The following is a 21,310-nucleotide window of genomic DNA, read 5'->3' on the forward strand; positions in this document are numbered from 1 at the left end:
TTCGAACCGCCGACCTTCTGACCGGCAAGTCCTAGGCTCTGTGGTTTAACCCACAGCGCCACCCGCGTCCCTTCCCCAGGAAAGCCCACTATTTATCGCTGAATCGGATCAAATGTCAATTCAGGAATCTCAGCTAAATGTCAATGCAGGAATCTCAGCTAAAGCATCCATGACAGATGGTTATCCAACCTCTGCTTAAAAACCTCCAAGGAAGGAAGGTCCAGAGGGAAACCATTCCACCGTTGAATGGCTCTTGCTGTCAGAAAGTTCTTCCTGGTGTTTAAATCACAGACTCCCTTTTTGTAACTTGAAGCCAGGCTTCCCCAGAGGGAAGAGGCAGAACAAGCGGGAGTGTGAAAGAATGCCTCTTGGTAATGAATGGGGAAGAGCAAAGTTGCTCCCCAGATTCAAATGCATACTGGTGTGGACTACTCCAATCGAATTCAAATGAGAAGGGGAGTGGATCAAGAGCTAAACAATAATAGAAATGGAATCATAGAATTGCAGAGTTGGAAGGTGACCCTGAAGATCACCACTGCATAGGCCTTTGGCGCAATTCAGCAGGGCTCTTAATGCAATTATGTTCTTAAACCATATGCAAATCTAGCTTCTTTTACGAGTTACAGAGAAATAGGTAATTGCAAGATCTGGTAACGTAGTATGGATCCAGCTAGCCTGCAATTCCATGAAAGCCAGAGAAACAAATATTAGCCATTTAAATTTTGTTAGGGGGGAAAACTGAAAGACTGTGGTTTCAGAACAAGCAGGAGCTTGTTTTTATAGCTGGTGTGTCTGGGAGTTATGATGTGAAATGTGTTTTCTCTCACACTTTTCTTTTTTAACCGCATGTGTCGGTCCCATCTTTCAATAGCATATTTGGATTTGCTTAAAAGGGACTTCTATCCATTCATTGCGATCATAAATGTGGGGTTGTGTTTATTTCCTTCTCTGATTACACAACTCTCAAGAAAGTGGGATTGAGAGTTCAATAAATTTCTTTACAGAGCTAGAATTTCATCACAGCCCTGCCACCCAAACCCTCAAATCTTGATATTGTAAGAAAATAATAATAATTAAACTCTCTTTAGCTACAAACTCAGTGGCGGAAATACAAAATGATCTGAATACATCTCTTGTGTCTAAAATCTTGAGCTCTTTAGCCAACTATTTTACAAGAATCTAAAAACGACTGCTGATAACTTTCCTGAAAAAAGCCGCAATCCAACACTAAGTTGCCTTTAAATCCATTCAATTAAGTGGGTTTAATAAATGATTGTTAAAGATAGAGTTCTAACGCATGCTTACTTGAGAGTAAACCTCACTGAACAACAGGGCTTTACTTCCCTATAGGATTGTACGGCAGGTTTTAACAAGGATGTTGGGTGCTTTTGGGAATCCTTTGGGTCGCAACTTGGGCACCCAAGAAACCCTTAAACATACTGGGCAGGATTCAGGTAAAATTAAGCACATTCGGATCTGAAGAGTGTCTCCAGGGGAGAGATGATCTGCCCACAGACATGCATGACTTGATGGAGATTGTAAATAAGCCCTTTCTAAAAATTCTGATAAAACTAACTGTTGGAGGATGTGGCAGTGCTGGCCGTATCTATAGGGATCATCTTCTCCCCTAGGAATCTACCCACACCAACTTAGATCCGCTTGGATCCCTGCCCCTCGCCTGCCATCTTTGAAGATTAGGCATGCGGTGGTTACCAGGCAAAAGCTGCCCTCACCTGGCTTGAGAGCAGTACATGTGAAAAGGATCTAGGAGTCTTGGTTGACCACAAACTTGACATGAGCCAACAGTGTGACGCGGCAGCTAAAAAAGCCAATGCAATTCTGGGCTGCATCAATAGAGTATAGCATCTAGATCAAGGGAAGGAATAGTGCCACTGTCTTCTGCTCTGGTCAGACCTCACCTGGAGTACTGTGTCCAGTTCTGGGCACCACAGTTCAAGAAGGACACTGACAAACTGGAACGTGTCCAGAGGAGGGCAACCCAAATGGTCAAAGTCCTGGAAACGATGCCTTATGAGGAACGGCTAAGGGAGCTGGGCATGTTTAGCCTGGAGAAGAGGAGGTTAAGGGGGGATATGATAGCCATGTTCAAATATAGAAAAGGATGTCACATAGAGGAGGGAGAAAGGTTGTTTTCTGCTGCTCCAGAGAAGCGGACACGGAGCAATGGATCCAAACTACAAGAAAGAAGATTCCACCTCAACATGAGGAAGAACTTCCTGACCGTAAGAGCTGTTGGACAGTGGCATTTGCTGCCCAGGAGTGTGGTGGAGTCTCCTTCTTTGGAGGTCTTTAAGCAGAGGCTTGACAACCATATGTCAGGAGTGCTCTGATGGGGTTTCCTGCTTGGCAGGGGGTTGGACTCCATGGCCCTGGTGGTCTCTTCCAACTCTATGATTCTATGAAATATTACCACTACAAGTGTTTTACCGCCATTTTATTTTATTTGAAATTCTATTTTACTGGTATTTGCTGCTAGATCTCCCTGTTTTAGACAATTGCCGGTTTTTACGGATGCTTAGAACTTGTTACACTTGTGTTTATGGGTGGGTTTTTTTGGTTTTTTTAATTGTCCATAAGCACTTTTATCTCTTTTGGCAAGAAGCTGGGATGAAGTAACCTGAAGTCAATAAAATATTTTTTCCCCCAGTGGCAGAGGCTGAAGCATGAGCTGAAGGGACGCAAGAAAATAAATGGAAATGGGGAAAGTGCGAATGTCGGCAGGATTGTACTCTCAAAGGATAAACCTAAATTCTTTTCTGTTTTAAGACACCATTTTGTTGCCTTTGAGCCAAATTTTGATGCCCTTTTTGGCATAATACACAAGATAACATCAAATTTCACATAGAATCGTGTAGAGATAGATCCATTGGATCCCTTTTTAAGCTGACAAGTGAGTCTAAGGCTCAAAACACATAACGTTTCTGGTAGGCAACATTCATTTTTGAAGTAAACATTAATTATTCCAACTGAGTATAAAAGCTCCTTTCTGAAAGGCTCTGTTTTGATATCTGCAGCACTGGTAATTATTACTATTTCTGCTGCCTATCGCCACTATTATTTTCGGCTCACACGACGCACCCAGGAGCCGCTGAGGAGAATTTCATGAGGTAAAATAAACCTCATTTATTGCTTGCTGTGCTTTATAATGATGATGTCAAAATCTGGGGGCCATCAGATGTCAAGGAAATAAAAAACTCTGATTTTTAGAAGACACCTGAAGGCAGCTCTGTTTAGGGAAGCTTTTAATGTTTAATAGGTTGTTGTATTTTAGTATATTGTTGGAAGCCGCCCAGAGTGGCTAGGGAAACCCAGCCAGATGGGTGGGGTATAAATAATAAAAATTATTATTATTATTATTATTATTATTATTATTATTATCTGATTCTATTTTTAATATTTTGCTGGGAGCCGCCCAGAGTGGCTGAGGAAACCCAGCCAGATGTGCGGGGTATAAAAAAATAAATTATTATTATTATTATTATTATTATTATTATTATTATTATTATTATTGTTATACGTGGATGCTGAGGTACTGCCTTTTTCCTCACATATACCTATCAGGAAAAGGCGCTCTCCTCTCCTCAGCGAGGTATTTTATTCTAAAACCCCCGCAAAATGAGTCTTCTTATATGGAATCAGAGGCCTTTGGTTGCTGCTTTTTTTCCCCTTGACTCAAACTGTAGCGCTTTTCCTCCCTTTTAATTACCTCACAAGAAACTGAGGAGAAACGATTAATATTTTTCAGGTTAGAATTTTGCCGCCTTTTCCTTCCCGCCCCTTCCCCCCCAACGCCTCCCCGTTCGCTATCGCGCATGCGCCGAAACACAAAAAACCCTCCGCGGCGCGCACGCGCACGGGCGCGCGCCTCACCCTAGCCAACCTCGCTCCGGCGAGCGGGGCGCGAGGAAGGGGAAAGGAAGCCGAACTGCGCACGCGCCGCAGCCCAATCCGGGTCACGTCGCTGGGAGAAGTTGGAAATGCGGTAATGCGAAGGGAGGACTCGGCTCGCCCTCGGTCTTCGCGCATGCTCAGATTCGTCGGGTGGGGGGCGGAAAGAGCCTGGCGAGGCCATCCATCGCGCATGCGCAGTGGGAGGCGCTGCTGAAAATAAACCCACGTTGCTTTGCTCTCCTTCCTGCAGCGAAGGCTTTTTTTTTCCATTTCTGTGCCTATTTATTTATTGCGTTGAGCAATAAATAAGGAGTTTAAGGGGGCATGTACATGGTGCCCCCCCATTTTATCCCTCAAAACAACCCTGTGAGGTAGGCAGGCTCATTGTGAGGCTGCCCTAGTGAGCTTAATGTGGATTATTATTATTATTATTATTATTATTATTATTATTATTATTATTATTATTTGAACCCAGGCCTCTTCCCGGTCAGAAGGCAGCCAGGGTAACCGCTGCAGCACCACTGGCTTACTTGGGAGTAATAATAATAATAAATTTTATTTATACCCCGCCCTCCCCAGCCAAGGCCGGGCTCAGGGCAGCTAACACCAAGTATAAAAACAATTGATTAAAATACAACTTAAAAACAACATTAAAATGCAGCCTCATTTCAGCAGAATCTTAAATAAAAAACTTTTGGGGGGATGAAAATGTCAAGTCTTCACCAAGGCCAGCTATCTAGACTGGTCCTACGGTGGGCCAGAAAAAAGCCAGGGAAGTCCCCAAATAGGAGTTCCATTATAGTAGGAAAAAGAAAAGAGAGGGAGGGGATCAAGTTGATTCCAAGCCAAAGCCAGGCGGAACAACTCTGTCTTACAGGCCCTGCAGAAAGAAATCAGATCCTGAGTAAAGCTCCCTGGACCTCAGTAAGACTTCCTGATTGCTGAGTGAAGATGCTCTGTTGGGTTTTCCCATTGGGGGAAAGGCTAAGAAGCAGAAGAAGGCGGCTTGGTTTCCATACACCCTCAAAGAAACCTTCTATACACAGCCCTTCCTGTCGTGTCTTTTAACTCTGGTTTATATCACAGCGTCATGGAAACAAGACGGCTCATTTGCTTATTTCGAAAACGGGCGCTCTCCACCTCCAGCGTCCTTGCTCCAAGGTTGGCAAACAGAACATCAACAAGGTTTTGCTTTCAATTACGAATTAACCTGCTGTTTTCATTTTAAAAAGAGGCTTTCAGTTATTTGAATTGTGGAGTTGGAAGGGACTGTGAGAATCAAACTGGGGCTCAAACCCACAACCTTGAGATTAACCCTGAGACATCTGAAGGCAGCCCTGTTTAGGGAAGTTTTTAATGTTTAATAGACTACTGTATTTTAATATTCTGTTGGATGCCTCCCAGAGTGGCTGGGAAGACCCAGCCAGATAGGCAGGGTGTAAATAAATTATTATTATTATTATTATTATGAGTCTAATGCTCTCCCAACTGAACTATGACAGGCCTTTTTAAAAGCACCCTAAAGTCACTGTGTAGGGATGCGGGTGGCGTGGGGGTTAAACCACAGAGCCTAGGACTTGCTGATCAGAAGGTCGGCGGTTCAAATCCCCGTGACGGGGTGAGCTCCCGTTGCTCGGTCCCTGCTCCTGCCAACCTAGCAGTTTGAAAGCACACCAGTACAAGTAGATAAATAGGCATCACTCCAGCGGGAAGGTAAACGCCGTTTCCGTGCGCTGCTCTGGTTTGCCAGAAGCGGCTTAGTCCTGCTGGCCACATGATCCGGAAGCTGGACGCCGGCTCCCTCGGCCAGTAAAGCGAGATGAGCGCCGCAACCCCAGAGTCATCCACGACTGGACCTAATGGTCAGGGGTCCCTTTACCTTTTTCCAACCGAATGATTCTGTGAGAATATCAATATACTAGGCATTGACAGAAGGGTGGCAAACTTGGAGAGGTGTGCTGAAGAACAAACCCTAAGGCTGCCTAGCCTGCTGAAGAGGCGATCAGATGAGAACACAGTCTTCAGATATATGCCAACAGCACTGAGCTAGCTGTACGGGTGGCCGGACTTGAGATGGCCTCCTAGCCTAAGTTTGATTCCCTGCCGCTCCAGAGGGTCAGATCCAAAGCAAAGGGTTCAGAGGAGAAGAAACACAGACTGAGCGAGCTACTCCAGCTGCAGAACAGGCTTCCTCAGGAGGAAGTGGTTATAGGCAAACTCCACCCTCCAGATGTTTTGGGACTACAACTCCCATCATCCCTAGCTAACAGGACCAGTGGTCAGGGGTGATGGGAGTTGTAGTCCCAAAACATCTGGAGGGCCGGGCTTGCCTATGCCTGGCATACAGGCTTTCAAGCGGAGGGCTTGGTGGCCTCCGAACATGTGTAGGGTGGACTAGATTGGCCTTGGCTCCCCCCTGATGGGAGCTGCAGCCTAGCAACTAGGTCCCATCACCTCCTGGCAAATAGAAGGGGAAGAAATGGAGGCAGTGAGGGATTTTACTTTCTTGGGCTCCATGATCACGGCAGATGGTGACAGCAGCCACGAAATTAAGACGCCTGCTCCTTGGGAGAAAAGCGATGGCAAACCTAGACAGCATCTTAAAAAGTAGACATCACCTTGCCAACAAAGGTCCGTATAGTTAAAGCTCTGGTTTCCCCAGTAGTGATGTATGGAAGTGAGAGCTGGACCATAAAGTAGGCTGATCGCCGAAGAATGGATGCTTTTGAATTCTGGTGCTGGAGGAGACTCCTGAGAGTCCCATGGACTGCAAGAAGATCAAACGCATCCATTCTGAAGGAAATCAGCCCAGAGTGCTCACTGGAAGGACGGATCCTGAAGCTGAGGCTCCAAGACTTTGGCCACCTCATGAGAAGACTCCCTGGATAAGACCCTGATGTTGGGAAAGATGGAGGGCGCAAGGAGAAGGGGACGACGGAGGATGAGATGGTGGGACAGTGTTCTTGAAGCTCCCAGCATGAGTTTGACCAAACTGTGGGAGGCAGTGGAAGACAGGAGGGCCTGGCGTGCTCTGGTCCAGGGGGTCACGAAGAGGCGGACACGACTAAACAACTCAACAACAAGAGCTGTTCAGCAGTGGAAAGGTCTTCCTTGGGAGCAGGGCCGGATTTAGGTTTGACGAGGCCCTAAGATACTGAAGGTACTGGGGCCCTTTCTATGTCCAGCTGTCCTTTGTCAACAACAAATTGTTGGTGTTTTTTGGGTCAAATATATGCTCTATGGTCATTTATAGACCTCATAATTATCTCAATCCATTTGCGCATGTTGCCATGCAACCAGTCCATGCAGAATGTAGGCACCCTATGTATAGAAAGGAGAAAACCTGTGATATTTTAGAGGGCAGGAGACCCTGATGTTGGGAAAGATGGAGGGCGCAAAGAGAAGGGGACGATGGAGGACGAGATGGTGGGACAGTGTTCTGGAAGCTGCCAGCATGAGTTTGACCAAACTGCGGGAGGCAGTGGAAGACAGGAGGGCCTGGCGTGCTCTGGTCCAGGGGGTCACGAAGAGGCGGACACGACTAAACGACTCAACAACAACTATGTGATATTTGAGGGAGTTCCCTTTCACCTCTACAATTCTGTGTAACAGGTGATGTGAAAGGGATCTTTCTCTGCCTGAGCCCCTGGAGTGCTGCTGCTGCTGCCAGTCAGTGCTTGGCAATACCGAGCCAGCGCAATCAACAGAATCGGAAGGGACCCCCAAAGGCCATCTAGTCCAACCCCCTGGAGTGCAGGAATCTCAGCGAAAGGAGGCGGCTTCCTACTCGGGAGGAGGAGCGCGTCCTCCGCCAAGATTGCCAAGGGCCGTCGACAACACTCAGGGGCGCGCACAGCACCGTTCGCACGTTCGCGGCTCTCCCCGGAAGATAAAAGGAGCTCGTGGAGGGGGGGCATACGCCCTGCGCATGCGCGAAAGCCTCAGCCTCCGAGCCCAAACTACAGGTCCCAGGGGGCTTTGCGTGCGGCGGGGACCTGGGGAAGCGAAGCCACGTGACCCTTGACAACTGTCCATATTGGGAGCCTTAAAAAAAACAAAACAACGTTCTTTGCTTGTGTTTTTGTGGAGTTTCATTATACACAAAGGCGAAAGGCGCTGATACTCCGCAGCGCCTTTCCCCTCAGGCTGAAAAGGAGTCTGTCCATAGCGCTTGGCAAGAGCCAATGTTTCTGAGGGGAAAAGATCCGGGAGCCTGGTTAGGTGGCTAAATCAATGCCTGCTAAAAACACTGACTAGATTTTGGGGCATATTTTTCGCAGCTGTCAGCTCTCGTCCTGCGCTGAGAACTTTTTTTATTAATAATATCTGTCAGGAATATTATGTGCCTAGGTTGGTCGTTTCTTTTTCCGGCTCTGGAACCTGACGTAACGCTGCCGCAGGCGCTTGACCTGGACCGCCCTGTGCATACGAGGACCCTCACCCACACTCGGGGGAAAAATTAGCTTGGAGTGTTGCGCCTTGATTGGCCGCAGGCGCTCCGGCCTTGCTTCCTCATTGGTTCACAAGGACACTAAAAGGCGGGAGGAAGGCGGGGAGCCGCGGCTCCTCGAGAGCCCTGTGGCCGAGCCGCCGATTGGCCAAGAATCCACGCGGGCGGTGACAGCTCCGAACGCCGATTGGCCCTTTCTGCGGGGAGGGGGCGTGCCCTCGGGCGGACCCGCCCTCCGCGCATATAAACCCCGAGCGCAGGGGGAGCTGGCCATCGCAGGAAAGCAGCGGGCGCGGAGCGCTCTCCCTCTGGCTAGCTGCGGAGCTGCGCATGCGCTAGGGACTTTGGGGCGGAGCGGACACGGAGAAAGAGAGATGAGTCTGTTGGTGCGCGCCGGGAGCTGAAATTCCGGGGGGAACTGCGCACGCGCGCCGGGCCTGCGCACGAGCGGCCAGCTCGACGGCGCAGGCGTAGGAGGGGCTCGCGCGGGGCGGGAGGAGGAGCCTCGGCAGCCTCGAGCTCAGTGTGCGGCGGGAGGCGGACGAGGAAGGAGCTCCCGGCCCGTTAACCCTTTCCCCGCCGCCGGTGCCGCCGCCAACCCATGCAAGGCATGATCGAGATGGCGGCGGACAAGGAGACCTTCTTAGTGCCGGCCCCGCCGCCGCCCCTCCTCAAACCCCCGCCCCGAGGAGGAGGGGGCGGAGGGGGGGACGTCCCCCTGGTGCAGCTGCGTCAGGGGGAGCTGCACCAGGAGCACGCCCAGGCCCAGCCAGCAGCAGCAGGAGGAGCTGCTCCTAGGGGCCCCTCCTCCGCCAGGGTGAACCAGGGGCCCCAGGACCCTCACCCCCCCGCCCAGCGCAGACCCCCAGCCAAAGGAGGGGGTCCCTCCACAGCAGCAGCAGCAGCCTCCGAGGAAGGGGAAGACAGCGTCTCCGAGCTGCAGCGGCCCCGCAACGGCTTCCAGCCCCCGCCCCACCACCAGCCCCGAGCCCCCGGCAAGAGGCGCAGCAGCTGCAACGCCGGCGGGGGCTTCAAGCACCCGGCCTTCAAGCGCCGCCGGCGCGTCAACTCCGAGTGCGACCCGGTGCTGCCCTCCGAGTTCCTGCTGGGGGGCAACATCTTCGACCCGCTCAACCTCAACAGCCTCCTGGACGAAGACGTCAACCAGGCCGTCAACGCCGAGACCCCCAAGTCCTCGCCGCTGCCCACCAAGGGACGGGACCCCGTGGAGATCCTCATCCCCAAGGACATCACCGACCCGCTGAGCCTCAACAACGCCCAGGAGGACCCGCCGGTGCTGGCGTCGCCCGTCAAGCCCGGGCGGAAGAGGCACCGACACCGGGGGGCGCAGAGGGGGGCGGCCGGGCTGGAAGGAAGCGGCGGCGGCAAACCCCCGCTGCCCGCCTCGTGCAAAGCGTGCCAGAAGACGTGTAACGGGGCCACGCCGCAGCCCTACGAACTCAACACGGCCATCAACTGCCGGGACGAGGTGGTGTCGCCCCTGCTGCCGGCCGCAGGGGAGGCTCAGCCTGGGCAGCAGGCCTCTGGGGGCGCCACACCGTCGGGCACTTCTGTGGCCTCCTGGACGGCCGGGGGCAGCAGTAGCAGCCGCCACCACCGCAAGCGGCGCAGGACTAGTAGCAAGTCAGAAGGAGGAGGAGGAGGAGGAGGCCGGCATCCGGGGGCCTCCACGTCCGGCGAGCAGCCCTGCCGAAGCAGCCCGGACCGGGGGCACAGCGTGCCGAGGGGCCGCCACCCTCCGGCTGCTCCTGGCCAGTCGGTCCGGCGCCAGCCGCCGCGCCACAAGTTCCAGTACGGCAACTACTGCAAGTACTACGGCTACCGCAACCCCAACTGCGAAGACCCGCGCCTGCGGGTGATGAAACCCGAGTGGTTCCAGGGCAAGGAGGTTCTGGACGTGGGCTGCAACGTGGGGCACCTCACTTTGAGCGTGGCCAAGAAGTGGGGGCCCGCCAGAATAGTGGGGGTGGACATTGACGGCGCCCTCATCCACTCGGCCCGCCAGAACATCCGGCACTACCTTTCGGAGGAGCTGCAGGAGCAGCAGCAGCAGCAGCGGGACCACGATGGTGGTGGCACCAGCAGCAGCAGCGAAGGGGCCAGGCGTGCCAAGAAAACCTTCCCGGCCTCCCTCATGGCCAGCCGAGGGCCCATCGCTGCACCAAGGGTACCCCAGGACGGGGTGGACGCCACGGTCTTCCCCAACAACGTGTTTTTCGTCAAGGTAAGGCGAGAGAGGAGACCTCCAAAATTATGATTTCTCAGCTTGTAGAACCTGGCTTTTTCAGCCCTGCCTTTTAAGGTGCAGCTTTAAAATAGGCCAGTTTAAAGTTGATTTGGCACCAGTTGCCTTGTCACAGTTCCTTTTCCCAACATTCCTTAGAACTGCCATTTCCCAGCATTCCTCAGTGCAAGGGGTGGTAGGCTTAGAATCCTAGAATTGTGCGATTTGAAGATTTCACCAGGGGTCATCTAGCCCAACCCCCTGCAAGACAGCGGGGGGGGGCAGATTCGGGGGGGGGAGGGTCCACATGGCAGTTACTTTCCTACATGTGCAGGCATGCCGTGAAGGAATAAGAATGGGGAGGAGGCGTCATCTTCTACCAAGGCCACCTCTCGGAAGGGAGGAGCCAATGAGGTTTTTTCTTCTGACTGGGCGACCTCGGCAGAGTGACACGATTGGCCCAATTGGGGTGGGAGGGTGGGAGGATTAGGAGGCAACTTCCTGTCCAGGAGGAGGGGGAGTGGGCAAGGTTGGAGCACGGTCTCCAGGCATCTGGCTTAGCTGTTTGGGAACAGCAGAAAGGATTTTGCTGGGGAAAGCCAAAAGGCCCCACTTAAAGAACTGGGCCTTTGGGAGGATTTGGGGTAAGGCAGGTGAGACCCGATACCCATGTGCTTCTTCCTTCCAAGGAGTGGTTGTGGGGGGTGTAGAACGTCCCCCCCCCACCCTCGGTTAATTGGGTCATTAAGAACAATCACTCTTTGAGCCTGCAATAAATCCTGTTGCCAGATCAGCTTCCGTAGCACAGATCATCCTCTGAATTCTGGTTGCTCAAGGCCGCAACCAGAGGGGAAAGAGAGCTCTTGTGCTTGGATTCTGCTTTCGGGCTTCCTGTAATCATCTAATTGGCCCCTGTGAAAACAAAGTGGATGGGCCACTGGCCTGATCCAACAGGCTGTTCTTGCGTTCATGCCCAGCGCAGTTTGGTGATTTACCGTATTTTTTGCTCTATAAGACTCACTTTTTCCCTCCTAAAAAGTAAGGGGAAATGTGTGTGCGTCTTACGGAGCGAATGCAGGCTGCGCAGCTATCCCAGAAGCCAGAACAGCAAGAGGGATTGCTGTTTTCACTGCGCAGCGGTCCCTCTTGCTGTTCTGGCTTCTGAGATTCAGAATATATTTTTTCTTGTTTTCCTCCTCCAAAAACTAGGTGCGTCTTGTGGTCTGGTGTGTCTTATAGAGCGAAAAATACGGTAGTTCCCTTTTCCCTCTGATGGTGGCTTGCGATTTCCAACGGCTGACATTCAGACACATTGCTGCCTCTGACTGTGGACAATTGTGACAAGTAGCCATCGATAATAATAACAACAACAATAATAAATTTTATTTATATCCCGCCCTCCCCAGCCGAAGCCAGGCTCAGAGCGGCTAACAACAGTAAAATAATACAACATTCTAAAATCCTTTCATTATAAAATTAATTCCAATCAAATTAATGGCAGCCATTGGGCTAGAAGTTCTGTGAGGATTGCCAAAGGAGGGAGTCAGGCTGTGCCCTGGCCAAAGGCCTGGTGGAACAGCTCTGTCTTGCAGGCCCTGCGGAAAGATGTCAAGTCCCGCAGGGCCCTAGTCTCTTGGGACAGAGCGTTCCACCAGATTGGAGCCATGGCCGAAAAAGCCCTGGCTCTGGTCGAGGCCAGCCTAACCTCCCTGCGGCCTGGGACCTTCAAGATGTTTTTGTTTGAAGACCGTAAGTCCCTCTGTGGGACATACCAGGAGAGTCCCGTAGGTACGAGGGTCCTAGGCGTATAGGGCCTAGCCCTCCATGAATTTGCCTAGTTCTCTTCTAATGCCATCCAGGCTGGTGGCCATGTGGGAGGGAGTTCCGCAGTTCAACTCAGTTCCTTGACTGGACCTGTTCATTTTATGTTTCTCCAGGGATGGAGATGGTAGAGAAAAGGATGTCCTGACAATTGCCTGGGGTTTTTTTGGGGGGGGGTGCCTCCTTGTTACTCTTAAGTTTGTCCCATTGACCGGGCAGTGGGACTTCCTGGGGAGGAAGGGAGTCCACGGTCGCCCCTTGGCACCTCCACTTGAAGGATCTTAGGCACCTACAGCAGAGACACCCTTTACCCGGAGCCCGGCGGCGCTGGGTAGAACAGGCCACAAATCATGTGCGTCTTAATGGCTTCTCCTTCTGTGTAAAGCGTTGGCATGGCAGGGCCCCCTGGTGCCCGACGGCAGCCGTGGGGGAGAAAATGTACAGAGAGGAGGATCCTTGGTTGTGTTGGCAGCGGAGTCGCAGTCGAGGTGATCCCAGGATGGCCTTCCTGCAGAAATTGGGAGGGGAAGGGCGCTCTTTGCAGCAGGAGGAAAGGGAGAGCTCAGCTGAAATCTCGCCCAGGCACCTTGCTCATAGGGCCAGCTTGCTAAAGAAACCCTCCCCTGTTGTGACTGCAGCCTGCCCTCCGCCTTTGATGCACTGGGCTCAAAGGGGAGATCAAGTGTCGTTCCCGCCGCCTGCATCTGGCCTAACAACAAGCCCAATTCCCCCTGAGCAAGGGGCTCTGTTGGAGCTGGGAGCTGAGCAGCCCTCTGGGCTGGGCAGGATCCCTTGGCCGTCTCCTTCTGCAGCCAAGCTGCTGGTCAGCTCTGCCCACTGGAAAGCTATACCGAGGTTTTTGGGGGCTGGCTGGCTTCCCACCCACCTGGCAGGTCCAGCGAGGGTGACGTGTGGAAGAGACACTTTCAACCCTGGAAAGCTCTGTGTGTGTGTGTGTGTGTGAAGTGGTCAGAGTTTGGGGCCTTTGCAACTCTGGAAAAAATACTTCATGCTGCGCCTTTGCCAACAGGTCCTGCCTCTGATTACAGTGGTACTTCGCTAACCCAGAAATAGTACCTCGGGTTAAGAACTTTGCTTCAGGGTGAGAACAGAAATTGTGCTCCGGCGGCACGGCGGCAGCAGGAGGCCCCATTAGCTAAAGTGGTACCTCGGGTTAAGAACAGTTTCAGGTTAAGAACAGGCCTCCAGAACAAATTAAGTTCTTAACCCAAGGTACCACTGTAGTATAATAATAATAATAATAATAATAATAATAATAATAATAATTAATTAATAATATTACTGAGGTGCCTCGGGTTAAGTACTTAATTCATTCCAGAGGTCCCTTTCTAACCTGAAACTGTTCTTAACCTGAAGCACCACTTTAGCTAATGGGGCCTCCTGCTGCTGCCGCTGCACTATTTCTGTTCTCATGCTGAAGCAATGTTCTTAACCCGAGGTACTATTTCTGGGTTAGCGGAGTCTGTAACCTGAAGTGTATGTACTCCGAGCTACCACTGTATTATTATTGTTTATTAAATTAGTATACTGCCAAAGATCAGAGGGCGGTTCACAACACAAAACACAAAATAAAATAAAAACAAGCCAATAAACACCCCCCAAACGTTTGTGATAAAACCTAGCTGTGTTCCTGGCCCTCTTCCCTGTCCCACCAGGAGCAGAAGAGTGGAGTTGCCTAGACAGTATTAACCCCCCTCTCTCTCTGAGTGAGGTCGCCCCTCTCTGCCAGGGCTATCTAACCAAGGTGTTGGAAGTGGCTTAATTGGCAGACTCTGGGGCCTCTGGTTGGCCACAGTGAGAATAGGATGCCAGACTACAGGGACCCCCTTTGGCCTGAACCAGCCCCTTCTCCTAGTGTTCTTACGGGACTATTGTTTTAGGTTTGCTTGCTTGTTTCTCCTGCTACCCATGTTCTGGAGTCTGGATTTTTGCTCGGCCGAGGAGTGGCTGTGGCCTTGCTGCACTTCTCCTGTTTGGAGAGCCTGCCTTAGACTTTCAACATGTGCAGTGGAGATTGTGCAAGGCAATGGCGTAGCGTGGGGGGTGCAGGGGGGTCGGGCGCAACATCTGGGGGGGGGGCGCTCACCGCCTCCGGAGTCGCCGAAGAGCCTCGGGCGCAGGCTGTAGCAGAGCTCCATGTCTCGCGGAACCGACGAGCTGTGCGCGCGTCCGGCAGGCAGCGGTTCTCAGCGCTCGCTGAAGTCCCCGCGCGTCAGGGCCACGGAGGGCGCGCCAGGCAGCCCCTCACAGCCCTGCTGCAGCTGCTGGGCCATGTTGCATTTTCCTCGCCTCTCTGCCCTCCTCCGGGCAAGCGGCGTCATTTGGGTGGCAGCGCCAGCGGCAACTTGCACTAGATCACCTGACACGGACCCGCCGCCGCTGCCGTCGTGGCTACCTTACCGTAAATACCCCAGCCCAGGCAGCAGCAAGAAGAAGCTGGCAGCGGCGGCAGGTTAGGGGGTGCAAATTACTTGCCTTGCCCTGGGTAAGGGGGCGCAAATTACTTGCCTTGCCCCAGGTTAGGGGGTGCAAATTACTTGCCTTGCCCTGGGTTAGGGGGTGCAAATTACTTGCCTTGCCCTGGGTGCTGACAACCCACGCTACGCCGCTGGTGCAAGGAAACCAGCTCTCTTCTTTTTATTTATTCATTTTGGCAAGGGATGGGGCAGGTGGCATTTGGACTGCGCTGGGGAGAGGGCACCAACGTGGGCCGCCCTTTGGGTAGCAGAATGTGCATCTAGTGGGTTAGTCTTCAGCTGGCCTTCTCTAATGGATCTCCCTCCCGACTTTTTCTCTTCCACGCTCCCCCTTGCAGGGCAACTACGTGCTCGAGCAGGATGAGCTGCTGGAGGCCCAGAAGCCCGAGTACGACGTGATCCTGTGCCTCAGCCTCACCAAGTGGGTGCACCTCAACTGGGGCGACGAGGGCCTCAAGCGCCTCTTCAAGCGGTTCTACCGCCACCTGCACCCGGGCGGAATCCTGATCCTCGAACCCCAGGCCTGGTCCTCCTACGGCAAGAGGAAGAACCTGACGGTGAGCCCAGAGGTTTGCAGCTGGGCTGGGGGGGGGTGGAGAGCTTGGCTTCCTCTGCCTCCTCATCTCTTGGACAGCCATGTTGTTGTTTAGTCATGTCCGCCTCTTCCTGACCCCCTGGACCAGAGCACGCCAGGCCCTCCTGTCTTCCACTGCCTCCCACAGTTTGGTCAAACTCATGCTGTTAGCTTCGAGAACACTGTCCCACCATCTCGTCCTCCGTCGTCCCCTTCTCCTTGTGCCCTCTATCTTTCCCAGCAGCAGGGTCTTTTCCAGGGAGTCTTCTCTTCTCAGGAGGTGGCCAAAGTCTTGGAGTCTCAGCTTCAGGATCTGTCCTTCCAGTGAGCACTCAGGGCTGATTTCCTTCAGAATGGAGAGGTTGGATCTTCTTGCAGTCCATGGGACTCTCAAGAGTCTCCTCCAGCACCAGAATTCAAAAGCATCCATTCTTCGGCCATCAGCCTTCTTTATGGTCCAGCTCTCGCTTCCATACATCACTACTGGGAAAACCAGAGCTTTAACTATACAGCCATACCTCGTGTAAAATGTGCCTCAGGTTGAGCTCTTTCGGGTTGTGCTCCGCGGCGACCCAGAAGTACGGAGCGCGTTACTTCTGGGTTTCACTGCATGCACAGACGGTCAAAATGACGTCATGCGCGAAAGCTGCGAATCACCAGACGCGCAGTCACGGGTTGCATTCGCTTCTGGGTGCAAACGGGGCTCCGGAACGGATCCCGTTCGTATTCAGAGGTACCACTGTATGTGGCATAAACCGCCCAGACCTGTGGGATATAAATAACAACAAAAATTAATAATTATTGTAGGCAGGTGGCTTAGTGTGGCCGATTCCTAGTGGGGCAGTCTGGCATTGCTGCCCTCCTTGATATATAGGCCTCTTTGCCATGTGGCCCGGGGAAATCGCAGCAGCATTGGGTGCAGGTGGCGCAGTGGGTCTGTGCGTCTGGCTGTTAACCAGAAGGTTTGTGGTTCTGTGACGCGGCAGCTAAAAAAGCCAATGCAATTCTGGGCTGCATCAATAGGAGTATAGCATCTAGATCAAGGGAAGTAATAGTGCCACTGTATTCTGCTCTGGTCAGACCTCACCTGGAGTCCTGTGTCCAGTTCTGGGCACCACAGTTCAAGAAGGACACTGACAAACTAGAACGTGTCCAGAGGAAGGCAACCCAAATGGTCAAAGACCTGGAAACGATGCCTTGGGAGGAACGGCTAAGGGAGCTGGGCATGTTTAGCCTGGAGAAGAGGAGGTTAAGGGGTGATATGATAGCCATGTTCAAATATATCAAAGGATGTCGCATAGAGGAGGGAGAAAGGTTGTTTTCTGCTGCTCCAGAGAAGCGGACACGGAGCAATGGATCCAAACTACAAGAAAGAATATTCCACCTAAACATTAGGAAGAACTTCCTGACAGTAAGAGCTGTTGGACAGTGGAATTTGCTGCCAAGGAGTGTGGTGGAGTCTCCTTTGGAGGTCTTTAAGCAGAGGCTTGACAACCATATGTCAGGAGTGCTCTGATGGGGTTTCCTGCTTGGCAGGGGGTTGGACTCCATGGCCCTTGGAGTCTCTTCCAACTCTATGATTCTATGTTTCGAGCCCACCCAGGGGTGGCTGCGGGCAGGATTCTGCAGTGCAAAGGGGCTGGCCCAGGTGACCCTCCGGATCCCTTCCAATTCTACGATTTTAGGACTCTTGAGTCCTGAAATTGCAAGCGACTTCTGAGGTCCATCCACACCTACAGGAATGCAGCTAAAGCATCCTTGGCAGACAGCCCCCCTGCCCCAATCCCTGCTTAAAAACCTACGAAGGAGAGTGCGCCATCTTCCAAGGGCATCATTATCATTTATAATTTGTATACCTCCTTTCTATCTTAAAATACTCAAGGCGGTTTACAAGCCAAAGAAACAAAAAATGTACATCTCGTAACAATCTAATGCAATACAAAAATGCGATAATAAAGCATAACTTTAAAATAGGCAACCTCCATCAAAAAAGTAACACTCAGCAATCATTTGAATAGTATAAAGTTAAACAGAAACCCACTCAACAGTTACAATAATATCTAAACTCTAATCGATAAAACAATGGCAAGCCACAGTACATAAAACAATAAAATACACATTGAGAAGGGCCAGAGCACTCTGTGCATGCCCAGGGCTCCCCACTGTTAACGGAGAAATCTGAGGGCTCCCTTGGACAAAAAAACAAGGAATACCGGAGCCAAACAGCAGCCAGGAGGCTTGGTCTTGATTGAAGACTGTCGCGACAGGACTCCCACCTGCCACCAGGTGGAACAAGATGGAAGCCCCAAACAAGAGAGAACCCAAACTTTTATTAGCTGCTAATCCCCATGTTACACCCCCCCAAACCACATCATGGTTACATCATGAAAGGGGTGGTCTGGTGGCAGGAATCTGAGCATCCTGGACCCTGTCCCATGGTTCCCCTTGCCCTCCACCAAACACCCATCAAGTGGAACAAAAGAAATCTTTTCATTTCCCTGTTTCCCAGCCAAGTTAATTACACCCTTTTTGTCTTCATCTGGGTTTGTTCTTTCTGGCATGGCTACCTGTCTGGCACTCAGGTATCAGGATGCCAGGAATTATCACTCAGGCAGAGGGGCTGCTGAGGAGCTGAGCTCACAGGTCTAGATGAATTTCCCAGTGAGCCAGTACAGAGATCCATTGATCAGTGAATTCTTACATTTGGTGTCGTGCAGCAAAGGCCCTTTGAATAGATAGGAAGAAACTGTGACGAAGTGTTTTGTGGGGACAAATCACGAAAGGCACAAACGCGATTGTGCTGGTTTTGGTAGTGGGCTGCATGTGCGTGATATCTGCTGGAGGGGCAAACACCCCCCCCAACCTATACATAAATCCCTGCAACACCACCTACTGCATCATACAGTCATACGCTGCGGCCGCTGCCGGCACTGATTTCTTCTCCGCTCTCCTTTCCCAGGAAACAATATGCAAGCATTACTACCGGATCAAGCTGAAACCAGACCAGTTCCCCTCTTACCTGACTTCGCCAGAAGTCGGCTTCTGCAGCTACGAATTGGTGGCCACACCCAGGAACACATCGAAAGGTATCAAGCCTCTGAATCGAACCTCTGGGTGGGAGCGGGAAGTCGGGGAGCCCCACCTCACGTGTTTATAAGGCGAGGGTCTGGAGGGGTGAGGTTTGCAACCTTCACTTGTGCTGCCACAAGAACCTCTTAAATCCTGGCCCGGGCTTGGCTCTGAGCTGAATTGCAACAGGCCCTGAGAGTTTAAAAAAAAGAGAGAGAAATGGAGGGAGGGTCTGGATTGTGAGATTGGACAGAAGGGAAGCAGACAGCCTGCATTTTGGGGGCGGGGAGGGTAACCACTGGAATACAGTGGTACCTCGGGTTACGTACGCTTCAGGTTACATACACTTCAGGTTACAGACTCCGCTAACCCAGAAATAGTGCTTCAGGTTAAGAACTTTGCTTCAGGATGAGAACAGAAATCATGCTCCGGCGGTGCGGCAGCAGTGGGAGGCCCCATTAGCTGAAGTGGTGCTTCAGGTTAAGAACAGTTTCAGGTTAAGAACGGACCTCCAGAATGAATAAAGTACTTAACCCGAGGTACCACTGTAATACCCCGCAAAGAAACCCAACCCATTATGCATAGTGGCGGTTTGCACAGCCCGCCAAGGAAGCGAATGGCGCAGCTGAGTTCAAAATGGTAGCAATTAATTGCACATCCGTTCAGAGCCCAATTAAAACTTAATGGGTTCGATTAGACAAAATGGATGAGCAAGCTTCATCCAGTGATAGCAGCTTTCCAAAGTCTTGATAAGCCACTGGCATCTCCAGAGCCCCTGAGGTTACCATATTTTTCGCTCCATAGGGCGCACCTGACCATAGGGCGCACCTAATTTTCAGAGGGGGAAATCAAGGGGGAAAATTTGATCTCTCCCCCCCCCCCAGCTCTAGGAGCAGCGGACAGGTTGTACACAGCCTGTGCATTTATCCCAGACCTCCCTGCTATTGCGGGAGGTGGGGGAATTCCCCCACCCTCCCGCAAAAGCCCACAGGAGGGAGAAGGGACAGACTTGGCCAGTCAGTCCCTTCTCCCTCCTTGGGGAAAAGCCCCCAAGAGCGGCGCACTCTTTAAAGGCTGTGCGGCTCATGTGGGCTTTTCGACCGAGCTTGTGGGGCTGGCGGTGGGGGGAAGCGCTGCTTTCCCCCACCGCCAGCCTCAAAGACCAGACTCTCCTGGCTTCAGCGAAAGCAACGCGAAGCCTCCAGAGCACAGGCTTAGGAGGTTTCGCGTTGCTATCATTGAAGCCAGGGAGCCTGCATTCGCTCCATAGGACGCACACACATTTCCCCTCAATTTTTGGAGGGGAAAAAGTGCGCCCTATAGAGCAAAAAATACGGTAATTCCACTGCCCTCCATGTGGGGCAGTCTCACCCAGTTTGGGAAGCACTGCTCTAGAGACCCCTCTTCCAGCCCAGCTTCCTGAGGTTTTTCAAGGGGTGGGGGGCTTCTCAACGCACCCTCTGGCTCCTCCTTAACTCTTCTCCTCTTCCCCGCAGGATTCCAGCGACCCATCTATCTCTTCCACAAGGCCGGCCCTAGCACCCACTGAGAGCGTCTCCGCCGCTGACGCCTCGCCCCTCCTTTTCGAATCGGCCATTTGCTGGGGCCGGGGGGGGGGCTAAGGCGACCCCCCTCACGGATGAATGTTGGACACTTTGCTGGCAGGAGGGGAGAGCCTTCTGGCCAGGACGGAGCAAGCCAGACTTCAAAGACAGCCAGAGAGACTGCAGTGGGGCAGCGGAGATTCGCCCTTGAGCAGGACCTTGACTACTGTTATGGGTTGGGGTGGGGGGTTGAGAGGTTATGGGGTGCACTCCAGGGGGGTGGCGTTTGCACCGAGGTGGCGTTTTCTTAGTCCCCGGATCGGAGCATGGGCTGCAGCTCCCCCAATATGTCGGGCGCTCAGCTCCCCGTCGCTCAAGCCAACAATTTAGCGACATCTGGGGGGGGGGGAGGCAGGATGGGCAGCTGGGAGACTGGATGGCTGGGAGTTATAACACAGCAGAAGAAGTTCTTTCTCTGTCCCTTTTGCCATTGCCTGTTCAAGAGGCGTCCACGTCCCAGCGGGCGCCTTCCGGGCGTTGCTGTGCTACAACTCCCACCAGCACCGCAGCCAGGGAGAGAGAAGAATTCAAAAGCTGGCGGAAAAGGGGGGAGCTGTGTCTGTAGCACCGATCGACGCTTGATAGCTTCAGGTTGGGTTGGAAGAAGAACAGGGAAACCTAGCCTTTCGTTGCTGCTTCCACCTCCTCTTAACATCTGTATTGGGGAGCAGAAGGGCTCCCCTGCCTTGGCCAGCAGCAGATGTTCAAGGCCTCCCCTCTCCCTACTCCAGAGTCCCTGGGGCAACTGGGATTCCTCCCCCACATGGACACAGCCGGCAGGAAGACACACGCCTGGATTGTGGCCGTACCCTGCCCATCTTCGTCAAGTCTGATGCCTTGCTCAGCAGAGTGTTGCCTTCAGCGTGTGACGGGGAGACAACTTTTAACAACAACAACAACACCATCTTGTTTCCCACGAAGAAAACACCACCTTTTTGGGGAACCTTTCTGCCTTTTTGGGGGTGTATCTGAAGGGGACACCTTCTCTGGAGTTCTTTCTTTAAAAAAAAAAGTTGATTCTATATATAAATAAAAGCCTACAGATTATTACCAATCTATGTGTTTTGTGTGCAGGTTGGGCCAAACTCCACGTTCGGGGAAAGAGGGTCTGAGCGGTTTTTTTAACAGAGACTCAAG

The 21,310-nt window shown here is 52.2% G+C and overlaps 2 protein-coding genes across 3 annotated transcripts in view; one reads left to right on the plus strand and one right to left on the minus strand.

Moving 5' to 3' along the window:
• ZCWPW1 (zinc finger CW-type and PWWP domain containing 1) overlaps nucleotides 1-3,703 on the minus strand; it is a 31,188-nt gene extending 27,485 nt beyond the window's left edge. For both annotated transcript variants that reach the window (XM_081886831.1, XM_081886830.1), the window contains exon 1: nucleotides 3,576-3,703. The gene's annotated coding sequence lies outside the window, so the exon portion shown is untranslated. The remainder of the gene's footprint in view (nucleotides 1-3,575) is intronic.
• Nucleotides 3,704-8,621: 4,918 nt separating this feature from the next.
• On the plus strand, nucleotides 8,622-20,369 carry MEPCE (methylphosphate capping enzyme). Its single transcript, XM_081886811.1, has 4 exons — nucleotides 8,622-10,607; nucleotides 15,265-15,483; nucleotides 18,460-18,586; nucleotides 20,066-20,369. The coding sequence occupies exons 1-4, from the start codon at nucleotides 8,964-8,966 to the stop codon at nucleotides 20,116-20,118; spliced, it is 2,043 nt and encodes a 680-aa protein (XP_081742937.1). The 5' UTR covers nucleotides 8,622-8,963; the 3' UTR covers nucleotides 20,119-20,369.
• The last annotated feature ends 941 nt before the right edge of the window (nucleotides 20,370-21,310 follow it).

Source organism: Podarcis melisellensis (genome assembly GCF_964234715.1).
Source record: "Podarcis melisellensis genome assembly, chromosome: 13".
In the NCBI taxonomy this organism is placed as follows: domain Eukaryota; kingdom Metazoa; phylum Chordata; class Lepidosauria; order Squamata; family Lacertidae; genus Podarcis; species Podarcis melisellensis.

Excerpts from the sequence above, each read along its gene's own strand:
- MEPCE (XM_081886811.1), top strand. The coding sequence starts at position 8,964 with ATGCAAGGCATGATCGAGATGGCGGCGGACAAGGAGACCTTCTTAGTG. Across the intron at positions 10,608-15,264 it reads ACAACGTGTTTTTCGTCAAG|GGCAACTACGTGCTCGAGCA; the intron begins GTAAGGCGAGAG and ends TCCCCCTTGCAG. Across the intron at positions 18,587-20,065 it reads ACCCAGGAACACATCGAAAG|GATTCCAGCGACCCATCTAT; the intron begins GTATCAAGCCTC and ends TCTTCCCCGCAG.